Consider the following 24,656-nt stretch of genomic DNA (forward strand, 5'->3'; position numbering starts at 1 on the left):
TTGCTTTGTGGCTGAATATGCGGTCCATTTTTGAGAAAGGTTCATAATGTGCACAGAAGATATATTTTTTTGAGTTTGGGTGAAATGTTAGATCCATATATGTTAGATCCATTTGGTTTAGAACACCAATTAGGTCCAGCATATCTGTTTAGTTTTTATATGCATGATTTGACTATCGATAAGAGTCTGCTATTTAAGTCTTCTATTATCAGTGTGTGAGGTTCAATATGTGATTTAAGCTGTAGCAGTGTTTCTTTTACAAGCTTTGGTGCCCTTGTGTTTGGGGCATAGATGTTAAGAATTCAAATGCCATTCTGGTGGATTTTTCCTTTGAGTAGGTGGTATCCTTCCCTATCTCTTCCAACTAGTTTGGTTTGCAGTCTATAGATATTAAAATGGCTCCATCAGCTTGCTTCCTAGGTTTGTTAACTATTCTTTGATTTTGTTATTCTTTTCCCATGCTTCCCTGCCCCATACTTTCCCATCCTCCTGCAGGTCCCCATCCTCCCCTCCTCTACACCTTCCCAATCTCCTGCATGTCTCCATCCTCCCCTCTCCCATGCCCTCCCATCCTCCTACTGATCCCCATCCTCCCCTCTCTCATACCTTCCCATCTTCCTGCTAGTCCCCATACAGCCCACTCCTGTACCATCTAGACCTCCTGATGGTCCCCATCCTCTCCTCCTGTCCTCTCACTCACACCATTCTCTCCTCTCCTGTACCCCCTGCCTTCTTGATTATCCCCTTTCTCCCTCTTCCCCTTCCTCTAGAGATCTCTTCCTCCCACCCCATGGCTCCCTTTCTAATTTTAGTAACCACACCTTTCCTGCTTCCATACACTTGTAAAAATTAAACCTACAATCTTCATATGTGAGAAAACATGCTGTCTGTCTCTCAGAATCTTATTTTAGTTAATACAATAATCTCTAACTATCCATTTTCATATAAATGTCACAATTTCAGTTTTCTTTAAGACTGAATAAGGTTTTCTTGTGTTTATGTACCACACTTTGTCTATTCACCTACTAATGGATACCTAGACTGGGTCCATTTCTGAGCTCCTGTGCAGGTAACTCTTTGGTATGCTGGCTTAGAGCCTTTGGGTATACATGCTCAGGAGAAGTATGACCAGATCAAATGGCAACATTAGTTTTAGTTCTGTGATATCAATAGCGGCTGCACCCATTTTACAATTAGGTGATAGGACCCCTAAGAGCTAGGCTTAATGGGAAGATCTGTGGAGCAGACTCTTGAAGTAGATGGTAGGAATCTTGCCCTTCCCCGAGGCTTTTTTTTTCTTGTGTGTGTGTGTGTGTGTGTGTTTCAGACATGAGTTGAACAGCTCTGTTGCACTATGTGACCCCACCATAGTGTTCTGTCTTACTAGAGGCCTAAAACTATGTGGTCTATCAGTCATGGACCAAAACCCCAGAACCATGAGCAACAATAAAACTTTCTCCCTATCATTTAACATGCCAAGTGTCAGTTACCATAATACAAAGCTGACTAACACAGAGTGGGAAGACAGGAAGGATTCAAGATGAAGAATGAGTGTTAATGAACAAGCTAAGATGGTTATGGTGAAATAACGTTCCTACGGCTTATAAAAATATATGATATGTCAATATGTTTTTAATACAAGCCTAGAGAAGGAGGATAACTGAGTCAGACCAGAAAAAGGCTGTGGCATTTATTCATCTGTGCTTTGTGGTGACTGGAACATAATGAGAGAACTGAATGTATTTGAGAGTGTCTTGCTGATTCTGAATGAACATGGAATTGTCTGGAAGGATCTGGAGTCTATGTCAGCTTCTCTCAAGCCTTTCAGGCTTATGTGATTCTCTTAGCCTTCCTCCCACTCATCCATTAGAGCCTTGATGTGTAGGAGAAGCATTAGCACGGTCTGGCCTGGACTGCTCCTGTGAAAAAACATGAGATGGAAGCTATTGCAGCCTCAGACTGATGATAAGATTAACCATCTGGTTTCCTCAGGCCTCGGACTCCAACATGTATCATGTCTTTGCCCAGGCAGCTTGAGACTCGCATTTGCCAATACCTAGCTCCAAAGCACTGAGGACTTCTATTCACACAGGAGGACGCTGGATCCAGAGGCAGGTTCCTGCAGGAGAGAAGGCAGGGTGAGCATTGTCCCCAGCACTAATACCCCTGACATTTCAGGTGCCACTCAAGTCACTGAGGTATGAATTTAAATTCAAAGGTATCCTTTGCATTTAGCTGAGTAGAGATTTCACTTCCAGCAGGATGAGCCCCAGGAGGCAGGCTCAGCCACTTTCAGTTTTGTAGTGAGCCCAAGACCCCCTGCTCATCTTAAAGGGTAGAGTGCTAGGGCCCCACCCAGCAGTGAATAGTAGGGTGACAAATGGTCATTTCAGACAGGCCTTTCATGTGATATGTGATTTTGAGTTAATTTTTGTTAAAATTTATTTTATAGGTATGAACATGCCACAGCACACATGTGGAGGTCAGAGGAAGAAAATCTGTGGGAGTTGGTTCTCTCCCTCTACCGTGTGGGTCCTAGGTGGCAGTGGGAGTGTCAAATCTGGGTACTCAGGGATGACAGTAAGTACCTTTACCTGTTGAGCGATGTCCCTGTCCCTAGATTTTATTTTTAGAGGATAATCCAATACATTTGTGTTGTACGCCCTTATCTTTTGATTTGTGCTGGAATTGTGGAATAAGTATAATAATTAACTAACCTAGCACCTGACACACTTAGTTTTCTTATAGGGAGAACATTTCACACACCAGTCTTTCAACAACTCCGAGACATAAAACACAGTGCTGTTGTCACATTCTGGGGAGCAGCCCTTCTTGTCTGATTGAAACTTCACTTTCAGTCCTGCATCTCCTGAGACTCACCCACCTCATATGCTGGGTAGCACCACTTGCTATGTGTGTCTAGAAACTCAAGCCTAACCTATGTCATACATGACCTATAAATACATCACCTGGGGGTATACATGAAGTAAGAGGCAAAACCCACAAATTTATACTGATTTTCCCATGCTGACATGGGAAAATTTTTGTTCATTTTTATTTTTACACCTGAGTATGTGTGTATGTCTCTGTGGGTATGTGCATATGTGTGCATAGCTGCAGAAGCTGTAAACAAGACTCAGATCTCCTGGAGCTGGAGTCACAGGCCTTTGTGAACGTTCTAGAAGAACGTCAAGCACTCCTAACTGACAAGCTGTCTCTCAAGCACCTCTAGCCATTTTATTTTAAAGAAGCAAATTTAAAACTCTTTTTCTTTGCTACTTCCTCCAAGTAATAACTCAGATAATGTTGAAGTAAATGTTGAAATACTTGCATGTAGTTTCAAAACCAGTTTGCACATATCTTTTACGCTGTACAAAGTGGCCTTTATACATTCAGTGCTGAATGTATAAAGGAGTGATATGACTACTTCAAAGTGTGTTTAAAAGGAAGGTTTTATTGTAAATTTGAGGGAAAGTACTGCAAGAGGTGTCTGGAAAAGTCCAGAGCCGAGAGAGAAAGTAGTAGAACTACTGTAGGTCTGTAGGATGAACCAGGCTAGGAAAGGTGTTTAGGAGAGGAAGACCAAGAGGCCAAAGTAGCAGGGTTACATAAAAATGAGAAGGTGGGGGGAGGGAAATTTATGAGCTGAAGAAGAGATGGGGTAAGCGGTAGGGTGAGAAGAGCTGAGAAGAACAAGGCTACCAGCCTAGACTCTGTAACAGTTACCTGTGAAGCTGAGAGCCCTTGAGGCCAGCATGTGCTTTGGTATGCTAATAGGCATCCTAACCCTAACCCTAACCATTTGTCCTGGAGTTTCTTTGGGATTTGACATTTGAGTGTTTTCTGTTGATAAGGGGTGAGGTAATCTCTTCTGTAACTGCTTCTTGGCTGAAATTAGGTCACTGTTGTCATTGTCAGGGCCCAGGAAAGCTGGAATAGTGGTCAAAGGTCAGGTAGGAAGAGAGGAGTGCAGGCTGGGGGCCATCTGTTTTGCTCACTGTCAAGGTTCTGCAGGACTGCTTGGTGCTAGTGAAGTACAGGCAGCTTTGGAGCAGTCTGGAAGTCCTGGGTCAAGCCAGGGGTCAGGCGGATTGGAGATTCATCAAAAACATCTGAAGCAGTTTACATCTGCTTTCAGAACTTCAAGGACTTGCTGGTTTGATTCAGACCAGTTTTCAGTTGATTGGAAATCTGCTGGGACAGGTATGGACTAGGGACAAAATGTCAAGTTAAAGAGCTTAGAGGAAAATCTTTATTTTGGGTGTGCACTTGAAACTTCCAAGCCTGTGCTCTTGGAAGTTGGGGGTATGGAAATGGCAGGTCCCAAGAAATTTTTCTCTCCACAAAGTCCAGTATTAGGCAAAAGCCAGCATTCCCTCAGGGTCTTGCTAGAAGGAGCCATTCTCCTTATCAGTGGCAAAAGGGACACATGGTTCTTCTGTTGGGTTTCAGACACCGGATAAGGGGCTGAGGTGCATATTTTACACACCAAAGCAGACCTAGCTTCCAGGGTTTCCCAGCTTCCCTGAATCCCTACCTGTCATATCCTACCCTCTACCCTGAAGTTCCCATCCCAAGGTCTGGGCTGTCCTTTCTTCAAAGGCTCTTCCCTATATAATCTAGACATTTGCCCCCACCACCTTTCACACACCTCTCTATATGCACGCTCTCCTCTCTTGCTCTCTTTTTCTTCTCCTCTCTCATTCCTTGAGACCAGGGAACTTGACCAGAGTGGCTTGCTAATAAACCTGCCTTTTATATGCTCTAATCTGCCATGAATTGACCCATTTCACCATCGGAGGAAGAGCTTCTCATCTTCCATTAACATATACCTGTAGAGTCTATGGCATTAAGGACCATGTTAGTCTCCAGCTTCCCTCAGCCTCTATTCGCTAGTTATTGCTGTATACGTCAAAACCTCCCACCCAGCTCACTGGCTCCCTTTCTCCCAGGTACCCATTTCCCTATAGCCCTAGAGATTTTTTTCTCTTGTTGCTTCTCCATGGTGATGCCCACCATACAGACAATTTCTTCTATCTGTTGGGGGAAAGAGGCAGTCTCCTGGAAGGATCCCCTCCCTTCCACTGGATTTACTTGGTTAGTGTTAAGAATCAGTCCCTCAGTAGGGTAGCCTGAGATGAAATGATTATCTGTATCCTGGCCAGACTCTAAAAGGCCTCCCATCAGGTAATTAATTGTTATAAACTGAGGGAGGTCACTCAGGGGCCAGATGAAAATCCTGCCAATCCTCCATACCCTACAGAGTCCTTTCTTCAGAACACAGAGCTAGATCCTAATTCTCAAGAGGGCATGCTTGTTCTCTTACTTCCTGTTCCAGTTAGCTTCCAATATTAGAAAGAAAAAGAGCTTAAAAGGCTGGATGACAGTCCTCAAGCTCCCCAGAGAGATTGACTGGATGTGGCATTTAAGGTGTTTAATGGAAGAAAGAAGCAGGGAGAGATGTAAATGACTTCCTGTGAGACACAGAATTACCAGCTCCTGGCCGCAGCCCTATGGTATGAACCCCCCACTTGGGGCTTGCTTTAAAGTGGCAAAGCTGGCCACTGTGTGAAAAACTGCCCATCACTTTGCCTACCTCCAGGACCCTGCCCAAACTGTGGAAAAGCAGGGCACTGGAGAGTTGACTGCACCTCTTTGCCTCACTAATGTAGGTCAGTGCCCTAAGTTTCTCCTCCACAGGAAAGACTCTTGGATCTTCTGGGTTTGCTGTCCGAAGACTGACACTGCCCTGGAACTTCCACCTCTAACAAAACCATCAAGATTATCACAGGAGAGTCTAGGATAATTGTCCAAGTAGTGGGTAAGCCTCTGCTATTCCTAATAGATTTGGGAGCTATTTGGCCTTTACCTCCCACTTATTCTGATTAAAGTTATCCTTTTCAGATCTCTGTGGTGGGTGTCGGTGGTGATGGCCAGCCCATCACCCAAGGCTCCAGGTCTTCTCTTCTTCCCTCTCAGGTCAACTGAGAGCTCACTCCTTACATTATTGGGCAGAGATATCATGGGGTAAGTTACACTTTTCCTTTTCAACCAACTCCCTCTGGAATTTCTCCCCCTTTTAGCCTCTGAAGAGTCCCCTTATTTACTGGATAACATTAATACTTCACTCTACCACCATCAGACTCCCTCATTGATCCACTCCTATGGGACACTTCCTTTTCCAAAGTGGCCTCATATCATTCCCCTATTCAGATCCTATTTTTGGAGCCTATCTCCTCTACCAGTCACTCTCAATACCTTATTTTTTGAAAACCTAGACAGTGTTTAAAACCTATCACATAGTGCTGTATTGATAAAGGTAGTTTTACATGCACTCACTTAACGTACAACACTTCTGTCTTGCCTGTACTAAGAACCTGATGGTTCATACTGCATAGTTCAGGACCTCAGAATTATTAACACAGGTGCCATTCCAATACATCCAGTAGTCCCTAACACTATATTCTACTCTCACAGATTCCCTCCTCTACCTCTTACTTTACTGTCCTAGATCTTAAAGACTCTTTCCCCACCATTCCTTTACACTCAAATTCATATGATCTTTTTGTTCTTACCTGAGTGGATCCTTATACCGGTACAGCATCCCAGCTTACTGTGACAGTCTTCCCCCAGAGGTTCTGACAGGCTTTTAGCCAGGCTCTGGCCACTAACCTCCTCTCTCTAGATCTGCCCACAGCCACTTAATCCAATATGTAGACAACCTTCTACTACGTAATCCCTCACTCTCACCATCACAACCACATACTACTTAGCTTGTTACTGTCTAGGAAACAAAGAATACAGCATCTTCACTTCTAAACCTCAACTTTCTATCTATTCTTAGATCAAGAATCTGGGTTTTCTGCTGTCCACGAAAGGTGGTGAACTTACTCTTGATTACAGATAGTACCTGTGGACCCTCATGCCTCCAACCACCAAGGAAAAGATTCTCTTCTTCTCTCACCTGATGAGGTACCTTAGAACCTGGATTTCTAATATTGCTCTTCTGGCTCAGCCCTTCTAACAAACATCTAGAGGATCCCTGACTGAGCCTTTAAATCCTATTAAGCCTGTCATGCCTGCTTTCCCTCACCTTTGAGATTCAGTCCCACAGGCCCCTGCCCTAGCTTTCCCAGACCTTGACCAACCCTTTATATTACTGAAAAGTGGTAAATGGGTGTAGGGGTTTGGGGACAAATGAGAGGACACACATTTGCTCTTGTTACCTACCTTTTCAAGTTGTTTATGAGCACTAGCAGCAGAATTTCTACTGGCCTGGGAAGCTTTTAAGCTCATTTTTGGTTCCTCTCTTTCTGCCATCTCACCATACCAGCTCAAGGATCTCCTCTCATACAAGAGTCTCTCTACTCTGCTCCATTCTATGCTTTGGATGTTTCACATCATCATCCTAAAGAAAACCTGATATTTCATTTGGTCCTTGACCTTTACCTAACCCTGTTATTCACTTGCTTTCCCAAGGCCACTGTCCTCACTATTCCTGCCCAGAGTCACTTGAAACTCTTATCTACACAAACCCACAACTTCCCATTTCCCCTCTGACACATCATGACTATCCTTGGTTTATAGACACATGCTCATCTCTCTGCTCCACAGGCTCCTGACAAGCCAGAGATTTCATAGTCTCCTCTGACCTGGGTGGAGAATTTTCCCCTTTTAACCCCAAGTACTACTTCTCAGAACACAGAGTTCATGGTCCCCACTAGAGCCTTCACCTTAGCACTAGACAAAACTGGCTAACATATACACAGATTCTAAGTATGCTTTCCACAGTCTACATTAACATGCTTCTATTTGTCAGGAGAGAGGTTTTCTCACTACCAGAGAGACATCTGTTACCAAAGGGCCTCTAATTTTAAAGCTGCTAGAAGCCTCTTTGCTTTCCAATCAGGCAGCAGTTATTCATTGTTGGGGGCACCAGACACCTACTAATGATATAACCTTGGGAAACGCTTTTGCTGACAGCACTGCTAAAGAGGCAAGCCGACATTCCTACTATCCTTTCTATTCTCCTCTTGGTTCCTTCAGACTTACACCCAAAGTACCCTGAGTCCAAATAACTGCCCCCCTATGTTATAGAAAGTGTCATGGTTCTACAGTACAGATACTGTCCTCCTGACCCTCAAGCAAAGTCCTATTTACACATCTTTTTACATTGGGGCTCAATCTCTCTACTCATTCCTCCAACTCTCATTTCACCATCCTTTTTGCCCTCCTTAAGGCTACTATCTAGGCATGCTCCACTTGAATTCAAACCTCCCAACAAGGGGTCTTGCGATGGTCCCCTCCTTCTTTGAAACCACACCAATTTGGGGGTACACGCATACACGGTTTCTGCTTCAAACAGACCAGAAGAGGGCATCAGATCCCATTACATTGTGAGCCACAATGAGTTGCTGAGGATTGAACTCAGGACCTCTGGAAGAGTAGTCAATGCTCTTAACTACTGAGCCATCACTCCAGCCCCACTGGGGGTTACTCTTCTGAGGGAGGACTAGCAGGTCTCTCTCTCTCTCTCTCTCTCTCTCTCACACACACACACACACACACACACACACACCCTAATAAAATGCCCAGATACATCTTCTCATGGTAAACAATTTCTCAGGATGGATAGAAACTTCTTCTACTCCAGCTGAGACTGCAGAAGTGATTTGTTGCCACCTCATGAACAATATTCTACTCAGGTTTGTACTTCCTAGATCCAGGTATTCAGATAATGGCCTGGCTTTCATTTCTAAAGTCACTCAGTTAGTCTTGAGAACCTTAGGGGTACAGTGGCACCTCCACATTCCCTGCCAACCCCAGTCCTAGGGGAGGTAGGAAGGACTAATGGAGTTACTGAGATTCATCTATCAAAACTGTCTTCTGAAATCCTTTTCCTTGGACTCAACCTTTGCCCATTACCCTCACTTAAATCTGGGCCACACCCCTCCTTCTTTAGCACCCTTGAGTTAATCTGTATCCCTTCCATCTGGGAAATTAACCTCATGTAGAAGCAGCCCCACTGTGTGACTATTCTACTTATTTTCTTTCACTCTGGCTTCATTTGAAAGTTTTTCTCCCACAGGCTTTCAACACATGCTGGATGGGTCCACATCTGGTCATCTTTACCCCAGCAATGGCACCTAAACTTCAAGGAATTAAACCTGGATCAACTTACCACAGCTCAAAAGGGCTCCTGACCTCTATGATAAGTACTATGTAACCTCTAAAGCTTAAGCTTTCCCACTTACCACCTGTTCCTGAGAATAGCCTTCTTTGTCACCCTCCTGCCCTGAGCTCACTTTGTTCTCCCAGCTTCCCAGACAGCAGGACCATGAGAATCCTCGAAGTTCCAGATATATACCATTCATAGTAATAGACTCCTTTGTTCTGCCTTCTATCTGGTCTCTGTCTGCCACTCAGAGATTTAACTGTGCTGGCTTAAATATGTTTGCCCAGGGAGTGGCACTATTTGGAAGTATGGCCTTGTTGGAATAGGTGTGACCTTGTTGGACTAGGTGTGTCACTGTGGGTATGGGCTTTAAGACTATCACTTTAGCTTCCTTGAAGTCATCTCCTGTTTGCCTTCATAACAAGATGTAGAACTTGAGGCTCTTCCTGCACCATGCCTACCTGAACATTGCCATGTTCCCACCTTGATAATGGACTGAACCTCTGAACCTGTAAGTCAGCCTACATTAAGTGTTGTCCTTATAAGACTTGTCTTGGTCATGATGTCTGTTCACAACAGTAAAACCCTAACTAACACACTAACTTTCTATACCCAAGCAGCCTGTTTCCACAACTGCAGCAAGAACATCCTACCTTCAATTTACGTGACAAGTCCAGGTACCTTCGCCTTCTCCAATACCAAGCCCTGCACTGACTATCCTTCCTGGAATAGGTGCCTACACAGAAGTTGTAAGTACCATCAGTTTAACCAGGGTGGGACACACAACCTCAACACCTATGTTGTGGACCATGCCAAGTATGGTGATCATCATCATCCAAGACCCTTGGGTTAGAGAATAGGTCCAAGGGGTTCTGGGGTAAATCTAAACCTATATGACTGGGGCTAGCCTATCTGGCAAAAGGTGAGTGGTAATTTTTCTAGATCCCTCAAGGAAACATCCACTGTCTTTTAAAGTAATACAGTAGAAGTTTTTTCAACAGTCTTGAAATCACCCTACAAGTCCAAGTTGCAGGAGACCTCTCTTAACTCAGCCCTTTAGAAAACTATTCTAAATGAACCTCTGAGTCTCCTCCTTATGTATGGCAGTAACAGTAACCAGTGATGTAAAGTCATTCTTCCTTTATGCTCCTTTGCAACAATCCCTAGAGGCAGCTATGCCTCTTATCCACTTAACCCTAAACTCTACATTCTGTAACCTCAAATATGCTCCTCCATCACCTCTTGTTAGCATTTCCTCTAGCTCTGCCCAACAGTTACCTAGCAACAGCCAGGTACAAGCCTGGCTTACATATAAGTAGAACCATTAGTTTATCTTAGTTTTTCTCTCTGTCTCTCTGTCTCTGTCTCTGTCTCTCTGTCTCTGTCTCTGTCTCTGTCTCTGTCTCTGTCTCTGTCTCTCTCTCTCTCTCTCTCTCTCTCTGTTCTCTTCCCTTTCTCTCCCTCCTCCCCCTCTCTCTCCCCATGTTCCTGGCCAGATTCCCTCCCCCCCCATTTTTCCTTCCTCCTTCTTTCTGTCCTTTTCTGTCTCCCTCCCTTCTCTGCCTCTACCCCCTCTTCCAGGTCCCAAATAAACTCTCTTTTATACTAAGCCTGTCAAAGGGCTGATTTCTCAGGGGAGAACTTTGGCATGGGCCAGTTCAGGTGCTCACTTCCACCACTCCACCCCTGGTGCAATACCTCTGGTGCCTCTTTACTCTCTGGCGATGCCAGGTGACTGCCTGTTCTATAACCACCTAGTCCTTCTCTTTGTCCTCACATATTAACATCTCCATTTCAAGAACCTCCTTCTGGTACCAGTTCAAGCTGTACCAATTGACCAGTCTCCACAGGCTTTACTAATCCACTCATGGTCCCTATTTCCCAACCCTATTACATCCCCAACTAATCCAGTACACAGAAGGAGAGTTCTCTACTACCCTCCAAGTCTCACACAGGGTCTGATGGGCTGTAGCCCTTCCAATCATGATTAGAATTAGTCTGGGCGTCTCAGTGGCTGCTATGGTTATAGTCTGTATCTATCTCAGCAGATATCCACCCAGGGAGGAGACACCATCTAGGAATCAACTTCTGCTCTGCAATTACTCCAAAACCAGCTCAATTTCCTAACCTTGGTGGTCCTAAAAAAAAAAAAAAAAAAAAAAAGGGAGGTACCTGCCTCTTAATCAAGAAAGAATGCTCTTTTATGTTAAAACCAATCTGGCCAGGTGGAAGAAAAGAGTAAAGACTTACATGAGCTAGAAAAATCTCTTTGTCATTCAGAGTCCAACTCTTTTGGAGAACTCTCATTTTTTGACCGTCTTGGGGCCCTGGCTCTTAATCTCCTTGACTCACTGATTTCCATTCTCCTCATAATAGTGATTGTTCCTTGTCTCTTTGAGTTCTTTCAGGAAGTAATTAGCAAAATTATCTGATGGTTGGTGAGCCATATACTTCTGATAGAATTTCCCCAGGCTACCTACCATCAGCTATCAGCCTGAGCCCCTAACTGCTCCAAAGGGCTCTGTAGTTCATTAGCCCTAGATAGTCCTGCAGGACTTGGGCAGTGAGTGAAAAAACATGTTTCTGATTATTGCCTGACTCCCTCTCCTCCTGACCTTATGACTGGCATTCCAGCCTTCCTGGTTCCTAACTAATGAAGTCCTGATTTCAGCTGAGAAGTGGTTAGAGGAGAGATTATATCTTTAGTCACCCTGTATCAACAACCAAAATGCTGGAAGGTCAGGTTCCAGGGACTTCCAATTTCTATCAGTTAGACAAAGGCTGACATTCCCTCCAGGACTTGAGAAACTAGTTCCCATTCGCTAGAAGGAGTTAGTCTCCTCATCTCTGGCAAAAGGGACCGAGACACATGGCCTTTCCAGTAACATATAACTGTGGTGCCTATAAGTATATCAAACTTCATGCTAGCCTCCAGGTTCCCTCAGCTCATACTCATAAAGATTTGTTTACAGGACCCAGCCCACCAACTCCCTTTCTCCCATATTCCCTGAAGAACACCCTTCCCACCCCCGACCTCTACCCCCCATGCTTCTCACTACTTTCCTGAGAGACAGTTTTGGAATAAACTTTTCACTTTTTCGCCCTTTCTTCACTACACCCCTCACATTCAGGAAGTAGTTCCAAGACTAAGAGAAGAAGAAGAAGAAGAAGAAGAAGAAGAAGAAGAAGAAGAAGAAGAAGAAGAAGAAGAAGAAGAAGAAGAAGAAGAAGAGAGGAGAGGAGAGGAGAGGAGAGGAGAGAGAGAGAGAGAGAGAGAGAGAGAGAGAGAGAGAGATCCCATCTTCATGAATAGGCAGTAGGGGGTGAGCTTAGGCTGTTGATTGACAGGAGTACTTACCTGGAGTCTGTTTGACCTGTAGGTGGATCCAAGTCTCAACTCCTTGAAGCTTACATGAATGTAAAGTTTTAGATAAATTAGCATACCCATTGTTTGTGATCTGCACTGAAACCCCCATTGTATGTGTTTGTAAACCCCTTGAGTCATAGAAAAAGCTATAGTTTGGGGGGTTTAATCAGGAACACTCCTCTGTCTAAAGCGCTGGGTATGTAGACTGGACAGAGATGTTTTCAGTATGATGAGAAGTACTCTGAAGACTATACAACCAAAGGAAATTTGAGCCTATAACTATAATAAAAGTAGTCAGTATTTTACCAGAGTGAGATTAGTAGTTTATCAGAACTCCACTGATTAATGTTAAAACTATGAATGTTTGAAGTCTTAATATAGTAACAATAGCATACTCAGAGTGAAAGAAATCTGAAACATTTCTCATTTTTTACATTCCTTAAATCATTTTCTTAGACCTTTACACTTTGCATTTATATATCTTGAATCGCTTTCATAGACCCTTGCAACTCATTTAAGTTTCCACTTAATACACAGACTTTTACAACTTGCTTCTACACATCTTAAATTAATGACTTAGACCCTCACAACTTACATTAACCTCAAAACCCTTCCTCCAGTTATTTACCACGACACACAGCTGGCTGTTTACTCAGAGCAGTCATTGCAACACGAGTTCCTTTAAATAAAGGAATAGTAAAATTTTATGTTGAACCCTGTTTTGTGAGTTCATCTCTTTCAATGTGAAGTCTGCCAGCACAGTAAACTGCCTGTGTCTGAGTTTTACAGATGAAATGGATTGACCTTGTAGCTGCAGCCTTGGGGGAGGAGCTGGTTGGCTTGCTGCTATTAAACTGATAAAGCTCTCAGTTAGCCACTAACATAATCAGAGATCTGAAAAGGATAAATTAGGGCAAGGAGTATAGCTCAAATGGCCTTTGCATCAATTAAAATGACAAGAGATTTTCTCATTATCTAGACAGTTACCCTCTGCTTCCCATGATAATCTCAAGGGTTTCATTGGGGGCGGAGTTTATCAGTCTTCCGGCTATCACCCAGGACAGTATGAAGTCTCAGCTGTCAGACCCAGAAGGTCTGAGAGATTTTCCTGTGGAAGAGGAACTTGGGAACACTGGGAAGGCAGAGCAGAGCAATTAACCCTACAGTTCAGTGTCTATAGTTCGAGGAGCAGAGTCCTGGAAGAGGGAGATGCATGGAGCAGCTCATCTCCCAGGGGCTAGTGTTATCACCATCCAGGTGGAGTCATCTGTGCCCCATTATCTTTTTTTGAGAGCTGGCATCTCTATCATGGGAAGCTTTTTCATTAAGCATGTTAAATACCATATTCAGCAGATCTCTGAGGAGTTTAAGGACCATCTATTTAGTGTACCTGTTTGAACATACTTTCCTTATTTTTACTTGCTTAACTTTGAAAACATATACAGGAAACTGAATAAAGTTTGTCCTTATAAATGAATTACATTTGTACTTAGCATTACTATGAGCATAGTTCTGAACAGATTTAAAAAAATTTGACCATTAACTTGCATGTCTTAATTATCTTTAATGGTTTACAAGTTAATAACATATATTAAGATTGGGATTTTATAATTTCATCCCACTTAAAGATTTGAATTGAAGACTTTATTAAAGATCCTTTAGCATAAAAATAAAACTTTGAACCATAAATACAGTGGCAAAGACAAAGGGGCTAGACATATATCTTCAGGTCAGTTTCTGCCAGGCTGAATAGACCTTAGGAGTTCATAAACCTTACTTGTCAAACATATCTTATTCATCAAACATTTGTGTGGGGTTTCAGACCTGGGACAAAGGGGTTGAGGTTCATAATTTACATACTAAAGTAGACCTGGCCTCCATATTGGAGACCTGCTGTTTCATCCTTAGTCTAAAGAGGAGATACAATGATGAGCAAAGGGCTCAGTAGCACTAAGAAGTTTTATGACTGTTGCTTTGGTTTGTTTATATCAAATAGTCATCTTCTCTAAGATGGTGGTGAAGTTATATGTACTCTTTATAACCTTGGGAGAGATGGCTGCCAGCCACATGTTTGTTTCCATCCTCATGAGGTCATCAGCCAAGATGGAGGTGAGCAACATGGTTGCTATTTGAAAGCATCTATTTTCCTAAACAAGAGTTGAATTCAAGTTACATAGACAGTATACTGTCATAGATCTATTTGTTTAAACACAAGTGGAATCACATATATAGGCTGCTATAGTAGATTAAGATTACCTGTGTATAGGCTATTAACAATTATCAACCATTTGTTACAAGTTTTAAGTCTTTTGTCACAGGTTTTACAGATATTTTTTTAAAAATCATACCCAATAAACCTACAAATCCTGAGTTAAAGAGTTTACACAATAGTTTTAAGGGATTTTGTTTGAGAGTAGAGCAAAGAAATTGTAGAGGTAAAAGACTTTTAAGAGTGGAAAGTAGCAAAAGCTTAGAGATAAGAGGCTTTTGAGAATGTAGAGCAGAGGAAGTTTATATAGAAGAGATTTGGGGATCAATTGTTTGTGCAGTGTCAGAAGTTGTTACCATATGAAAGAATTTGGAAATCAAGTGTGCCGTTTTTAGCCATTGAGTTGTGATGAGAACAAGATGCTTTCAGTAAGACAGCAAGGGTTTAATGAAATCTCTGAGTCCAAAGAGGGAAGAAGAAAGGGCCACAGACAGTAGTTCCACTAGATGAAAAGTTCCAATAAGTTCTAAGAGGGAGCTAAGGGACAGAGGAGAACAGGGTCACCATGAGGGACAAGGGTTGAAAGCAGGAACTCCAGAGTGAGGATTCCAATATGGTAGAGGCTTGGGGGTGGGGACATAAAGAAGCTGAAGGGCTTAGAGAGCACCCCCTAGTGGGGAGGTGAGGAGACCCCAGAAAGAAACGTGGGGAGAAAGAGAGGGTAAGAGAAGGGTGTCTTGGTGACAAAATATTCAATCTGAGCATCCCCAAGTGGAAAGAAAAATGTTTCAAATTATAGAGGAGAGGTGGCCCTTTTCATATTGATGGGGACCAAAGGGTATGAGAGGAGCATCCTGTTACCTACGTGTGGCTTTTAAAGTAATAGTATACAAAGCAGGTGGCTCTTTTTGAGGTGACATTTACCTAGTAGAGGAGAGATTAGTGATTAGCACAGGTAGATGAGAAAGCCCCCGAAAATGTGGACTAGGAAAGGCTTTTAGGAATAGGGAGGATTCGAACAGAGGAAGAGGGGTAAGTTGTCTTAGCAGAGAGATTGCTCCAGGAGCCAGAGAGATTAGAGGACGATTACTGAGAGGGCAAGGAAAGATGAATGGTTAGAGCAGGTAGAGAGAAGTGTAGGCATGTTTTTGTGCACTGTGTAAAGGTTATCCTTGTGTTGTTCAAATATCGATTTCTCTGCCCTCATATCTCATTTCAGTCTGGACACACTGTAGTGCTTATGTCAAGAATCTCCTGTTTTAAGTTTGCAGAAACTTTTTTTTACCATTTATTCTCTGTCTTGTCAATAAATGCTGCTTACCTAATGGCTGGGTAGAAGAGAGAATAGGGTGAAAGGAATTTCTACCATCCAGGGGAAGGAATAAGGGGAAGAAGAGTTGGAGTTGAAGCAATGAGGAAGGCGGTCCAGAGAGAGAGAGATCATAGAAACACACCTGACGCCCAAAGAGTCAGACCAATAAGAAGCAAATGTATTGTGATCATGGTTGGGAGGTAGCCAGATTAGCTTAGGGGGGTTAAGATAGCTCATTTGACTGCCCAGATCATTGAGGTGAAGTATTAAAATAAATCCTAGTTTTTCTGTGTCATTATATTATACAGCTAGGATAAAGATATACAGCTGTTAGATTAATTCACTTACACTTATATTACAATATTTAATTTTATAGGGAAAAAGGAGGTGAAGAGCCAGACTCTAGAGTTTGGAAGCAAATATGATGGGTGGTGGAAGCCAACAGAAACAAATGTTAAAACATGCCTTAGGAGAGTCAGATCAGTAGATTAGTTTAGTTAGGAGTGGCTCAGTTGGTTAGGGAGCTTATATATGCCTCATCTGGGTCTTAGCATCAGATGTATAAAGTAAGGCTATGACTGTTCCAAGGTATGGTTGATGGAAGGTTTTTGTCATAGATATGAGGGAGAGCACAGGTAGAGGCATCTGGAAGAATCCAGAGCAAGGAATGAAAATCAGGAGCAGACTAAACATGGCCAGTTGACTGAACCAAGCCATGGAAGGAGAGGGGGAGACACATACTCATACAGAAAGAGAGGGAGAGAGAGAGACAAAGAGAGAGAGAGGCAGAGAGGGAGGCAGAGAGACAGAGACAGAGAGAGAGACAGAGAGAGAGACAGAGAGAGAGACAGAGAGAGAGACAGAGAGAGAGAGACAGAGAGAGAGAGACAGAGAGAGAGACAGAGAGAGAGCCAGAGAGAGAGCCAGAGAGAGAGCCAGAGAGAGAGCCAGAGAGAGAGACAGAGAGACAGAGAGAGACAGAGAGACAGAGAGAGACAGAGAGAGACAGAGAGAGAGAGACAGAGAGAGAGACAGAGAGAGAGACAGAGAGAGACAGAGAGACAGAGAGAGAGACAGAGAGAGAGACAGAGAGAGACAGAGAGAGAGAGACACACAGAGAGAGAGACAGAGAGAGACAGAGAGAGAGACAGAGAGACAGAGAGAAAGAGGAGGACCAAAAGAGAGTGTCAAGGGGTGGGGGTGGGACAAGAGAACCAAGAGAGGGAGGGGACCAAAAGCCAGGAGAGCATGTGGCCAGAATTACAGAGGAACTGAGAAGTTGGGGGATGGAGGCCCATGAGCTGGAGGAATTTATGGTAGGGGGTGGGAAGAGAAGAGCTAAGAACCCAACATGGACTCAGTAACAGGTACTTGATATATTGAGAGGTTCAGAGGCCAGCATGTGCTTTGGTATGCTAATATACACCACAATTAGCCATTTGTCCCAAGTTTCTTTTGAACTTGACAGTTACAGAATTGTAACTCATCTGTACTTCTTAAATAGTAGGTTCAACTTCTGACAAATTATCAGTCTTTTATAAATATAATTAGTGTGAGAAAGAAAGCCAGAAGGAGGGGAGTACAGGGTAGAAGAGGGCTTTATATTAAACAGCTTTCTGGAGGGCACCTGTGTACAGGTGCAAAAATAGCTGATAGTCTTAGTGACATCCCTGAGACTGGGGAGACAGACATATGCCAGTGTATACCCACCTGTCCAGTGTCTTGAGCTGCAGCCTTGTGTGGTGAAATCCCCCTCTCCTGATTCTTTCTCAATCCTGACTGGGTGGTCACTTTTGGATCTCTCTCTGTGATAGGCAATGTGGATTTCTTATCAGCACGTGTCCTGTGAATAAACGTATATCTAGTCATTGTTGCCAAAACTTAGAAGACCACTCCAGGGCCTGAGACCATCTTGCTTCACAGGAGATGGACACAGACACAGAAACAGTAGCCACCTCTCTGGACTTAAGAGTCAAGGAAGTCACTCAGGGGACCTTGGAGAAAGGCTTTCTCTATGGCAGGTTGTTAAATGGTAACCTGACTCTAGAGGAGCCAGTGGAGAGTAGTTTTTGGCAGTGTCAGGAGTTCCAGGCACAGTAGTTAGCAAGCCACCTATTGTAGCTCGCAAAAGCTGCATCCGTGCCTGACCCTGCCTCATTTAATTTATCATGCTTTTAATTATTCAAGAAATGTGTTCATCAAATTGCAGTGTCTGCAAGGAGAAACCAATTTGTAAAGCAGAAGCTCGCTACTCATTGTGTCCATTCTTGTTAATGGCCTGTCACATTTGCTGCAGCTGTAGGTTTATAAGCTGCCCTGTAGACATGTAAGGCCACGTTACTGTCACTTCACAGAGCCTATCTACCTTATGACTCTGCACTCCCATGCGCATGCAAGTGGTTATGTGATACTTGAAGAAGAGCCATGCTTTCTTCCATTTCTGTCTGTACATTCCTCTTCAGTAGGGATTTTGCCATGTGCACAGTCCTAGCCCTCTTACAACAGAGTAACAGTTTTCTGTAGGATTGGTGATGATGGTTTAAAGAAATGCCTTCCAAGAAAATAAAGTAGGACCTGGTCCTGGATTCTGGAACCCTAAAACAGGCTACCAAGCCCCACTTAGTGTGTACATATCTTTACCTGGGGGATGCAAGATGTGTGAGCTGCAGTTAACTGTGTGCTTGGGAAAGCATGCTATGAACTCTAAAAGAGAAGTCTTTCTTTCAGAGACAGGATGGGGGAAGAGAAAAGGGAAGAAGGGAGAGGTAACAGATGAATGTGGGGTAGGGAGAGCAGGAGATGGAGGATGGGGAGAGGAGAGGGGAAGAGAAAACCTGACACAGCCTAATTCAGGCTGGACACTGATAAGCCGGTAGGCATCATGGCCAAAGACTTGGGTCATGTGTGAGCTGGTTAGTGGAAAAACCACTCATAATGCCACAGTTTCCTGGGAACACCTATGTGATGCTCTACACACTATGGGTGTGTGTGCCCATCCTCCCTCCTGTCCTATTATTTTGGGGGCTAATCTTGCCTACTCAGACAGCACAGCTGCAACCTGACTGGTTCTTACAACATTTCGGAGGGCCCTGCCGCAGTGGTTGATAGGTAGTAACTGCCACAGCTTGCCACCACTCTGGTCATACAGCACTTATGTGCATGACTTGGGTTCTTTTCACTGAATAATTTCCAGCTCTTCTGTCCCTATATTGCCTACTTCGCCTTTATTACCTAAACCACACCAGATAGTCTAGCCTGCTGTATGGTGCCTGTGATAAGTAGGATTGGGTGTTCAACTTCCCTCATAACAGGGGAGTTTTGGGGAAGAGCCACACCCAGAGGAGAGGAAACACCCTGTGTAGGAACTAGGCAGAAGCAAGAACTTACCACCTGCAAATAACAGTCCAGGTGAGACTGGCCAAACCACCAATAAGAAGTGCACCCAGTGCAATGGAGACCCAGGATGCCCGAGGCAGCTTGCCAGAATCTGTACAGGAGGACACAGGTCAGCAGGTCTGGCTAGCATGGCCACAGGGCCCCACCTGGCTGGCCCCTAGCACAACTCATGGTGCAAAAGCTGTTTAGATAATGTGTCCCTCCCTGAGTGAATTGAAGGCAGGGAGAGCTGGCGGGGACTGGCCCTTAACTGAGAGAGAGGCTCAGGTCTAGTGACGGCCACAGTTACCAGGACAGTGAGCTTCTTGAGTAAGCTTCTTAAGGCTCCTAAAGGACTCAGATGGGACATGACAGAGGGGACACAGCAGCTGTACCTGAAGAACACAGTACAATACTTAGACAGTCTTCATATGCATTTGCAAAGACTATGAAATTCAGCTAGGGTCCAGGACGGCAGAATGTAGCCCTGTGCGGTTAGAACTTTTGGAGGATCTCTGGACAGACAGCAAATTTCCCAGTGATCTTTCCCACATAGCGATAAACTCAAGTGTTCACTAGGAGTTAGAGAGCCAAGGGCAGAACCCTTGAACCGGCCAAGCCAGGGGCCTGTGACATCGGGTCCTGGAGTCTGAGCAGATGTTGCTTTCATGTCTCTTGTGCTGCTGCCAAGTTCCTAACCCAGGGACTTCTTACAGGGAACTGTCTGTCTGGGGCCAGTAGCCCTTGCTTCAAAATCTCTGCTATCACAGACTTCCCATAGACTCTCTTGTCAGCTGATCATCACTGTCTCCATGGGATTGTTAGAAATCACCCAGCAGATAACTGTTTTTTTTTTTGTTTGTTTGTTTTTTTGTTTTTTTGTTTTTTTTTTAAGTGTCCATCACTGTAAAAGGTGCCACACTCCTAAAGCTATGAGGATTAGTCCCAGCAGCGGGCTGCAAGGGTTGGGTCAGTGCTGGCTAGGAATGATTCTGAGTGAGAGAGGCAACTGAAACCTGGTAGCTTAGACTGGCTTACCAGCTGGGACCTGCAGCCCAGCTATTCTCTCTCTCTCGAATCTGAAAATCTCTCAAGGTTTTACCCTCTTGAAAGCTGGAGATACCAGTATTTCTTAAAGTTGACCCTTGGAGTTTAAATTTGGTAGCGTTTCCATTAAAAACAATTTAGATGACCTTCATTCTCTACCTGGCTTCTTTTCTGGACACTGCCTTACCAAGATCTCTCTATCCTTCTCCAGCAGCGCAGTAGGCCACCTACTGTCCCTCGGCCTGTACACGACTGTAGAGTCTCAGGACTTGTGCACTGTGCTCAGCTCTATGAGTCCTTTGTGCAGGTGTAAAATCTCCATATTTTGTCACTCAGGACCAACTTGATCAATTTCAGCCTGGTTATGACTTTTAGTCCCACACTTACAAGGGTCATTGTCCATCTCTTGTGTTCTGGAACATGTGTTCTTTGGTGATAAAACATCAAATAAAGAAACCCTGTTCTCAACACGTTTCTGGCTTTAGTGCTAACCATTCGGAAAGGAATTCTGAAGACATCCTGGGCCAAGCATTAGAATTGCAGACAGGTGCCCTTTAGCTGACTGGCAGCGTCAGGAGTTTTATTCTTGGCCCTTGGAGCCCTCTCATGGGATGAAGTGAGGTTAGCAATGTTTCTGGGCCTACAGGGAGTTAGGATGCTGACTCCAGTGCTTTTTGGCAGGTTTCTTTCTGAATTAGCTTTCTTGAATTTACAATGGTAAATGCAGACAGAAGTGGCCTCAAATTCTGTTCAACACACTCAGAAGCAAGATTTGCATTGAAAAGGGGTCTCAGACATGCCATTGAAAGCTGCCAGGGTGCCATTCCCTGAATTTCACCAGGATCTCATTGTCTACTTGCTACTTGGCAGGGTGAGCCTCAGCTTAGCACTTGGGAAAGTTTGGAGTCGCCCTCTACGAAGGTACCTAAAGTCTGAGAACCTCAAACGCTATTTTTCTCACCTCAGAGGAACCAGCCAACAGGTCTTGAAAGGAAGGCACTTACCTATGCAGGTCTTCCCATCCTCGCCTAGCACATAGGGGTCTGTGCACACACACTGGAAGCTTCCCTTGGTGTTCTTACACTTTGCAGAGGGGTGGCAAGGTGGATGTGTCATATCTGCACACTCATTAATATCTGCAGGAACAATGCACAGTCCGCAGTAGGGAAGAAAGAGCCCGTGTCCACAGCTCCACGTAGCAGAACCTTCTTTCCCAGGCCACCTAGGCCCACCCTTGGTCTCAAAGACACCAGTGCCATAGCCTTGCCACTTTCCCAGTTGTTTGGCCACCTCCTATTTCTTGTGCTTGAGGTAAGCACCTGCAGAGTGCTTTTGTCATGGTTCTGTGGCCAGGCCTATCGCAGCAGCTCCTGTGGCTCATGGTCTACCTTTGTCCCTGCTTACACTGACACTCAGACTTCCACTAGCCTTCACTGCCTTTTTCTTATGAGCATGAGTCACTGAGCATAAGGACCAAGCTTGCTGTTTCTGCCTCGTTGTGTGAAGACTCTGACAGTTACTCTGGACTCAGCTCTGCCTCAGTGTGAGGCACACTGTACTTGTGGAAGGTAACGGATGACAGACAGATACTATGCTGGACTCAGCTCTGCCTCAGTGTGAGGCACACTGTACTTGTGGAAGGTAACGGATGACAGACAGATACTATGCCCTTCTCTCCTTCTCAGTGCATCCTTGGGAATCTTATTCTTACTTTGCCTGTATGCTTTTTTGGTTTTGTGGCTGCTGCAAGGAATTACCACAAGCTGAGCGCCTTAGAACCTGGTCCTCTTTTGGGTCTGGATGCCAGGAGCTTAATGAAGGACATGTGCCCCCAGAAGTTCTCTCTTTTCTTCTCCCAGAACAACTCTGAAATGTGTTGCACCTTGTAGACTCACTGCTGTGTTCCCCAGTCCTCTCTACTTGTCCTGATGTCTTTTCTCGTAAGGTCACTGGATCCTGGGTGAAGGCCACCTAGAAGCATCTGAAAAGATTCTGTTTTCAAATAGAAATCCTGAGATAATGATGCTTAGGACTTGGACATAGCTTTCTTGTGCGCAACAGTAAATCTCTGACTTAAAAATTTCTGTTTATTCTAAACTGCAGTCAATCTAGGAGCTAGTGAATTTGAGACCATACACATTCTGGGCTTTCTTGCAAATGATTAACCCTGAGGTGTGTGCTGCAAGCCTACACTGACTAGAAATTTATGCTTCTTACAAAGGAAAGAGAAAACGTTTTGAGGCTGGCTACCTTATTAGAACTCTAGTGCAACCTGAATGGAAGATCAAAGTGTTGAGTGTCTAATAAAATTTTGCTTTTACTCAAAAGCGATATAATGCGTCTTCAGATCACCATGAACATATCTTCACAGATATGCTTATTTCTGAAAGCAGACATAAGATGTAGATGCACTTATCCTTTATGAGGGAGAGAGAGGAGCCAAGGACAGCATCCAGAAGGCCAAAGGAAGGGGCAGAGAGAGTAGGTAATCAAAATGTTTGGATTATACAGGGAAGAGTCTCTGGGGAAAGGGCAGTCCAGTCCCTGGGCTGGCAAATTCAGGGTAGAGGGTAGGATATATCAACAATACCTTCCTTTTGTCTGTCTGTCTGTCTGTCTGTCTATCTGTCTGTCTGTCTGTCAGTCTGTCTGTCTGTCTCTTGCTACCTATGTCTCTGTCTGTCTGTCTGCTTGTCTGTCTGTCTGTCTGTCTCCCCCCCCCTTTCCCTCTCTCTACTACCTGTGTTCAGCTCTCTATGGCAGATACTCCATTGTTGTGATATATGAAACATCTTGTTATCTTTACTGAAACTCAGGCTTCATTTTCACAGCTTCATGCAATGACCTTTTCGGACCTCTTGCTCTCTTAAGGACCTTCACGTAGGGACTCCCCCACCTCACTGGCTCTCTGAGACTGTAGGGGAAGATTCCATGGCCTCTTTACGCTCACATATTTCATGATTCTAAAACTAGAACCCCGTGGATAACACTGGAAAGTTTCCTACTAGCCTGCAAGGGACTCTAGAGCCCCTGAGTCACATATGAGATTTCTTTTTGTTCTCCTTACTCATTTTCATTACAGATATGCATAAGAGTGATTACTAACAACTATTTGCTAGAACCAATATTAGAGTGTCTTAAAAATCTCCTTCAACAAATAAATTAAACCATTACCTTTAAATTTATTCCTAGGCAAGTTCTTAGGACAAGGGCAGAAGGTGGTCACAATTTTACCAAAATATCACAATAATGGTCTCTAGAATCTCTTGGCATGGGCCTCCACAGTTCTCAGAGCTCTCATCATTACTATCCTTTAAGATCCTCACAGGAGGGTCATTAAGCTACTCTGCAGCATTCAACCATGTTTCTAGTCCTAAGTTCTAAGGTCTTCCATTCCTCCAAAACCCAATATGCTCAGATCTGCCATAGCAATAGCCCCTTCCTAGTACTATAAATGCCACAATCAAGGCAACTTGCTGAAGGACGGGTTTATTTGTGCTGATGATTCTAGATAATAGTCCATCATGGTAGGGAAGTGTGGCAGCAGGCAGGCATGGTGGCTGAAAAAGCTAAGAGTTCACATCTTAAACCACAAGTCCCAGAGAGCAAAATTGGAATGGCATAAGATTTTGAACTCTCAAAGTGACACACTTTCTCCACCAAAACCACATCTGGTAAGACTCCCTAAGCACCACCCACTGAGGATTAAGTATTCCAATGGGAGTATAGATTTCAACTCATTCAAATCATCATAGGTGAATTTTAGTGGCCAAATGGGATTTGAACAGAGAAGATAAAATAATCTCATTGGATTTTCTATGTTAAATACCTAAACTTGTAGCTCTCTCTTCTATAGCCAGTCACATGGATTCACAACTGGTTGGAGATTGAATAGACACTGATGTCAACTCACCACAAAAATATTTAGTCTATCATTCTTTAAAGGATTAGTTTGTTTCCTTGTAATTCCTTCTTCATATATATGTAGTTAGAGGTAAGATTTAGTGAAGATACCTGTAAGGGTAAACATTTCTGTACATAGAAAGTTTCCTCAATGCACCTCCATTTTTTGTGTAAAAAAATATTATAAAAACAGGATGGTAGACAACATGGATTGTATTCATGCTAGAAAGCTAGCAATCTCTCTTTATCTCCTCTTCCCATCTTGCTC

General features: G+C 43.8%; 1 protein-coding gene across 1 annotated transcript in view; it reads right to left on the minus strand.

The window, feature by feature from the left end:
- Nucleotides 1-13,412: 13,412 nt before the first annotated feature.
- The window catches only part of Tpo (thyroid peroxidase), a 54,366-nt gene continuing 43,122 nt past the window's right edge, over nucleotides 13,413-24,656 (minus strand). Inside the window, exons 13-16 of the mRNA XM_031357709.1 lie at nucleotides 21,490-21,621; nucleotides 19,451-19,550; nucleotides 17,774-17,906; nucleotides 13,413-13,436 (exon numbers count right to left, since the gene is read on the minus strand). Coding sequence (XP_031213569.1) covers nucleotides 13,413-13,436; nucleotides 17,774-17,906; nucleotides 19,451-19,550; nucleotides 21,490-21,621 — 389 coding nt within the window. The remainder of the gene's footprint in view (nucleotides 13,437-17,773; nucleotides 17,907-19,450; nucleotides 19,551-21,489; nucleotides 21,622-24,656) is intronic.

Source organism: Mastomys coucha, unplaced genomic scaffold (genome assembly GCF_008632895.1).
Source record: "Mastomys coucha isolate ucsf_1 unplaced genomic scaffold, UCSF_Mcou_1 pScaffold6, whole genome shotgun sequence".
NCBI lineage: Eukaryota > Metazoa > Chordata > Mammalia > Rodentia > Muridae > Mastomys > Mastomys coucha.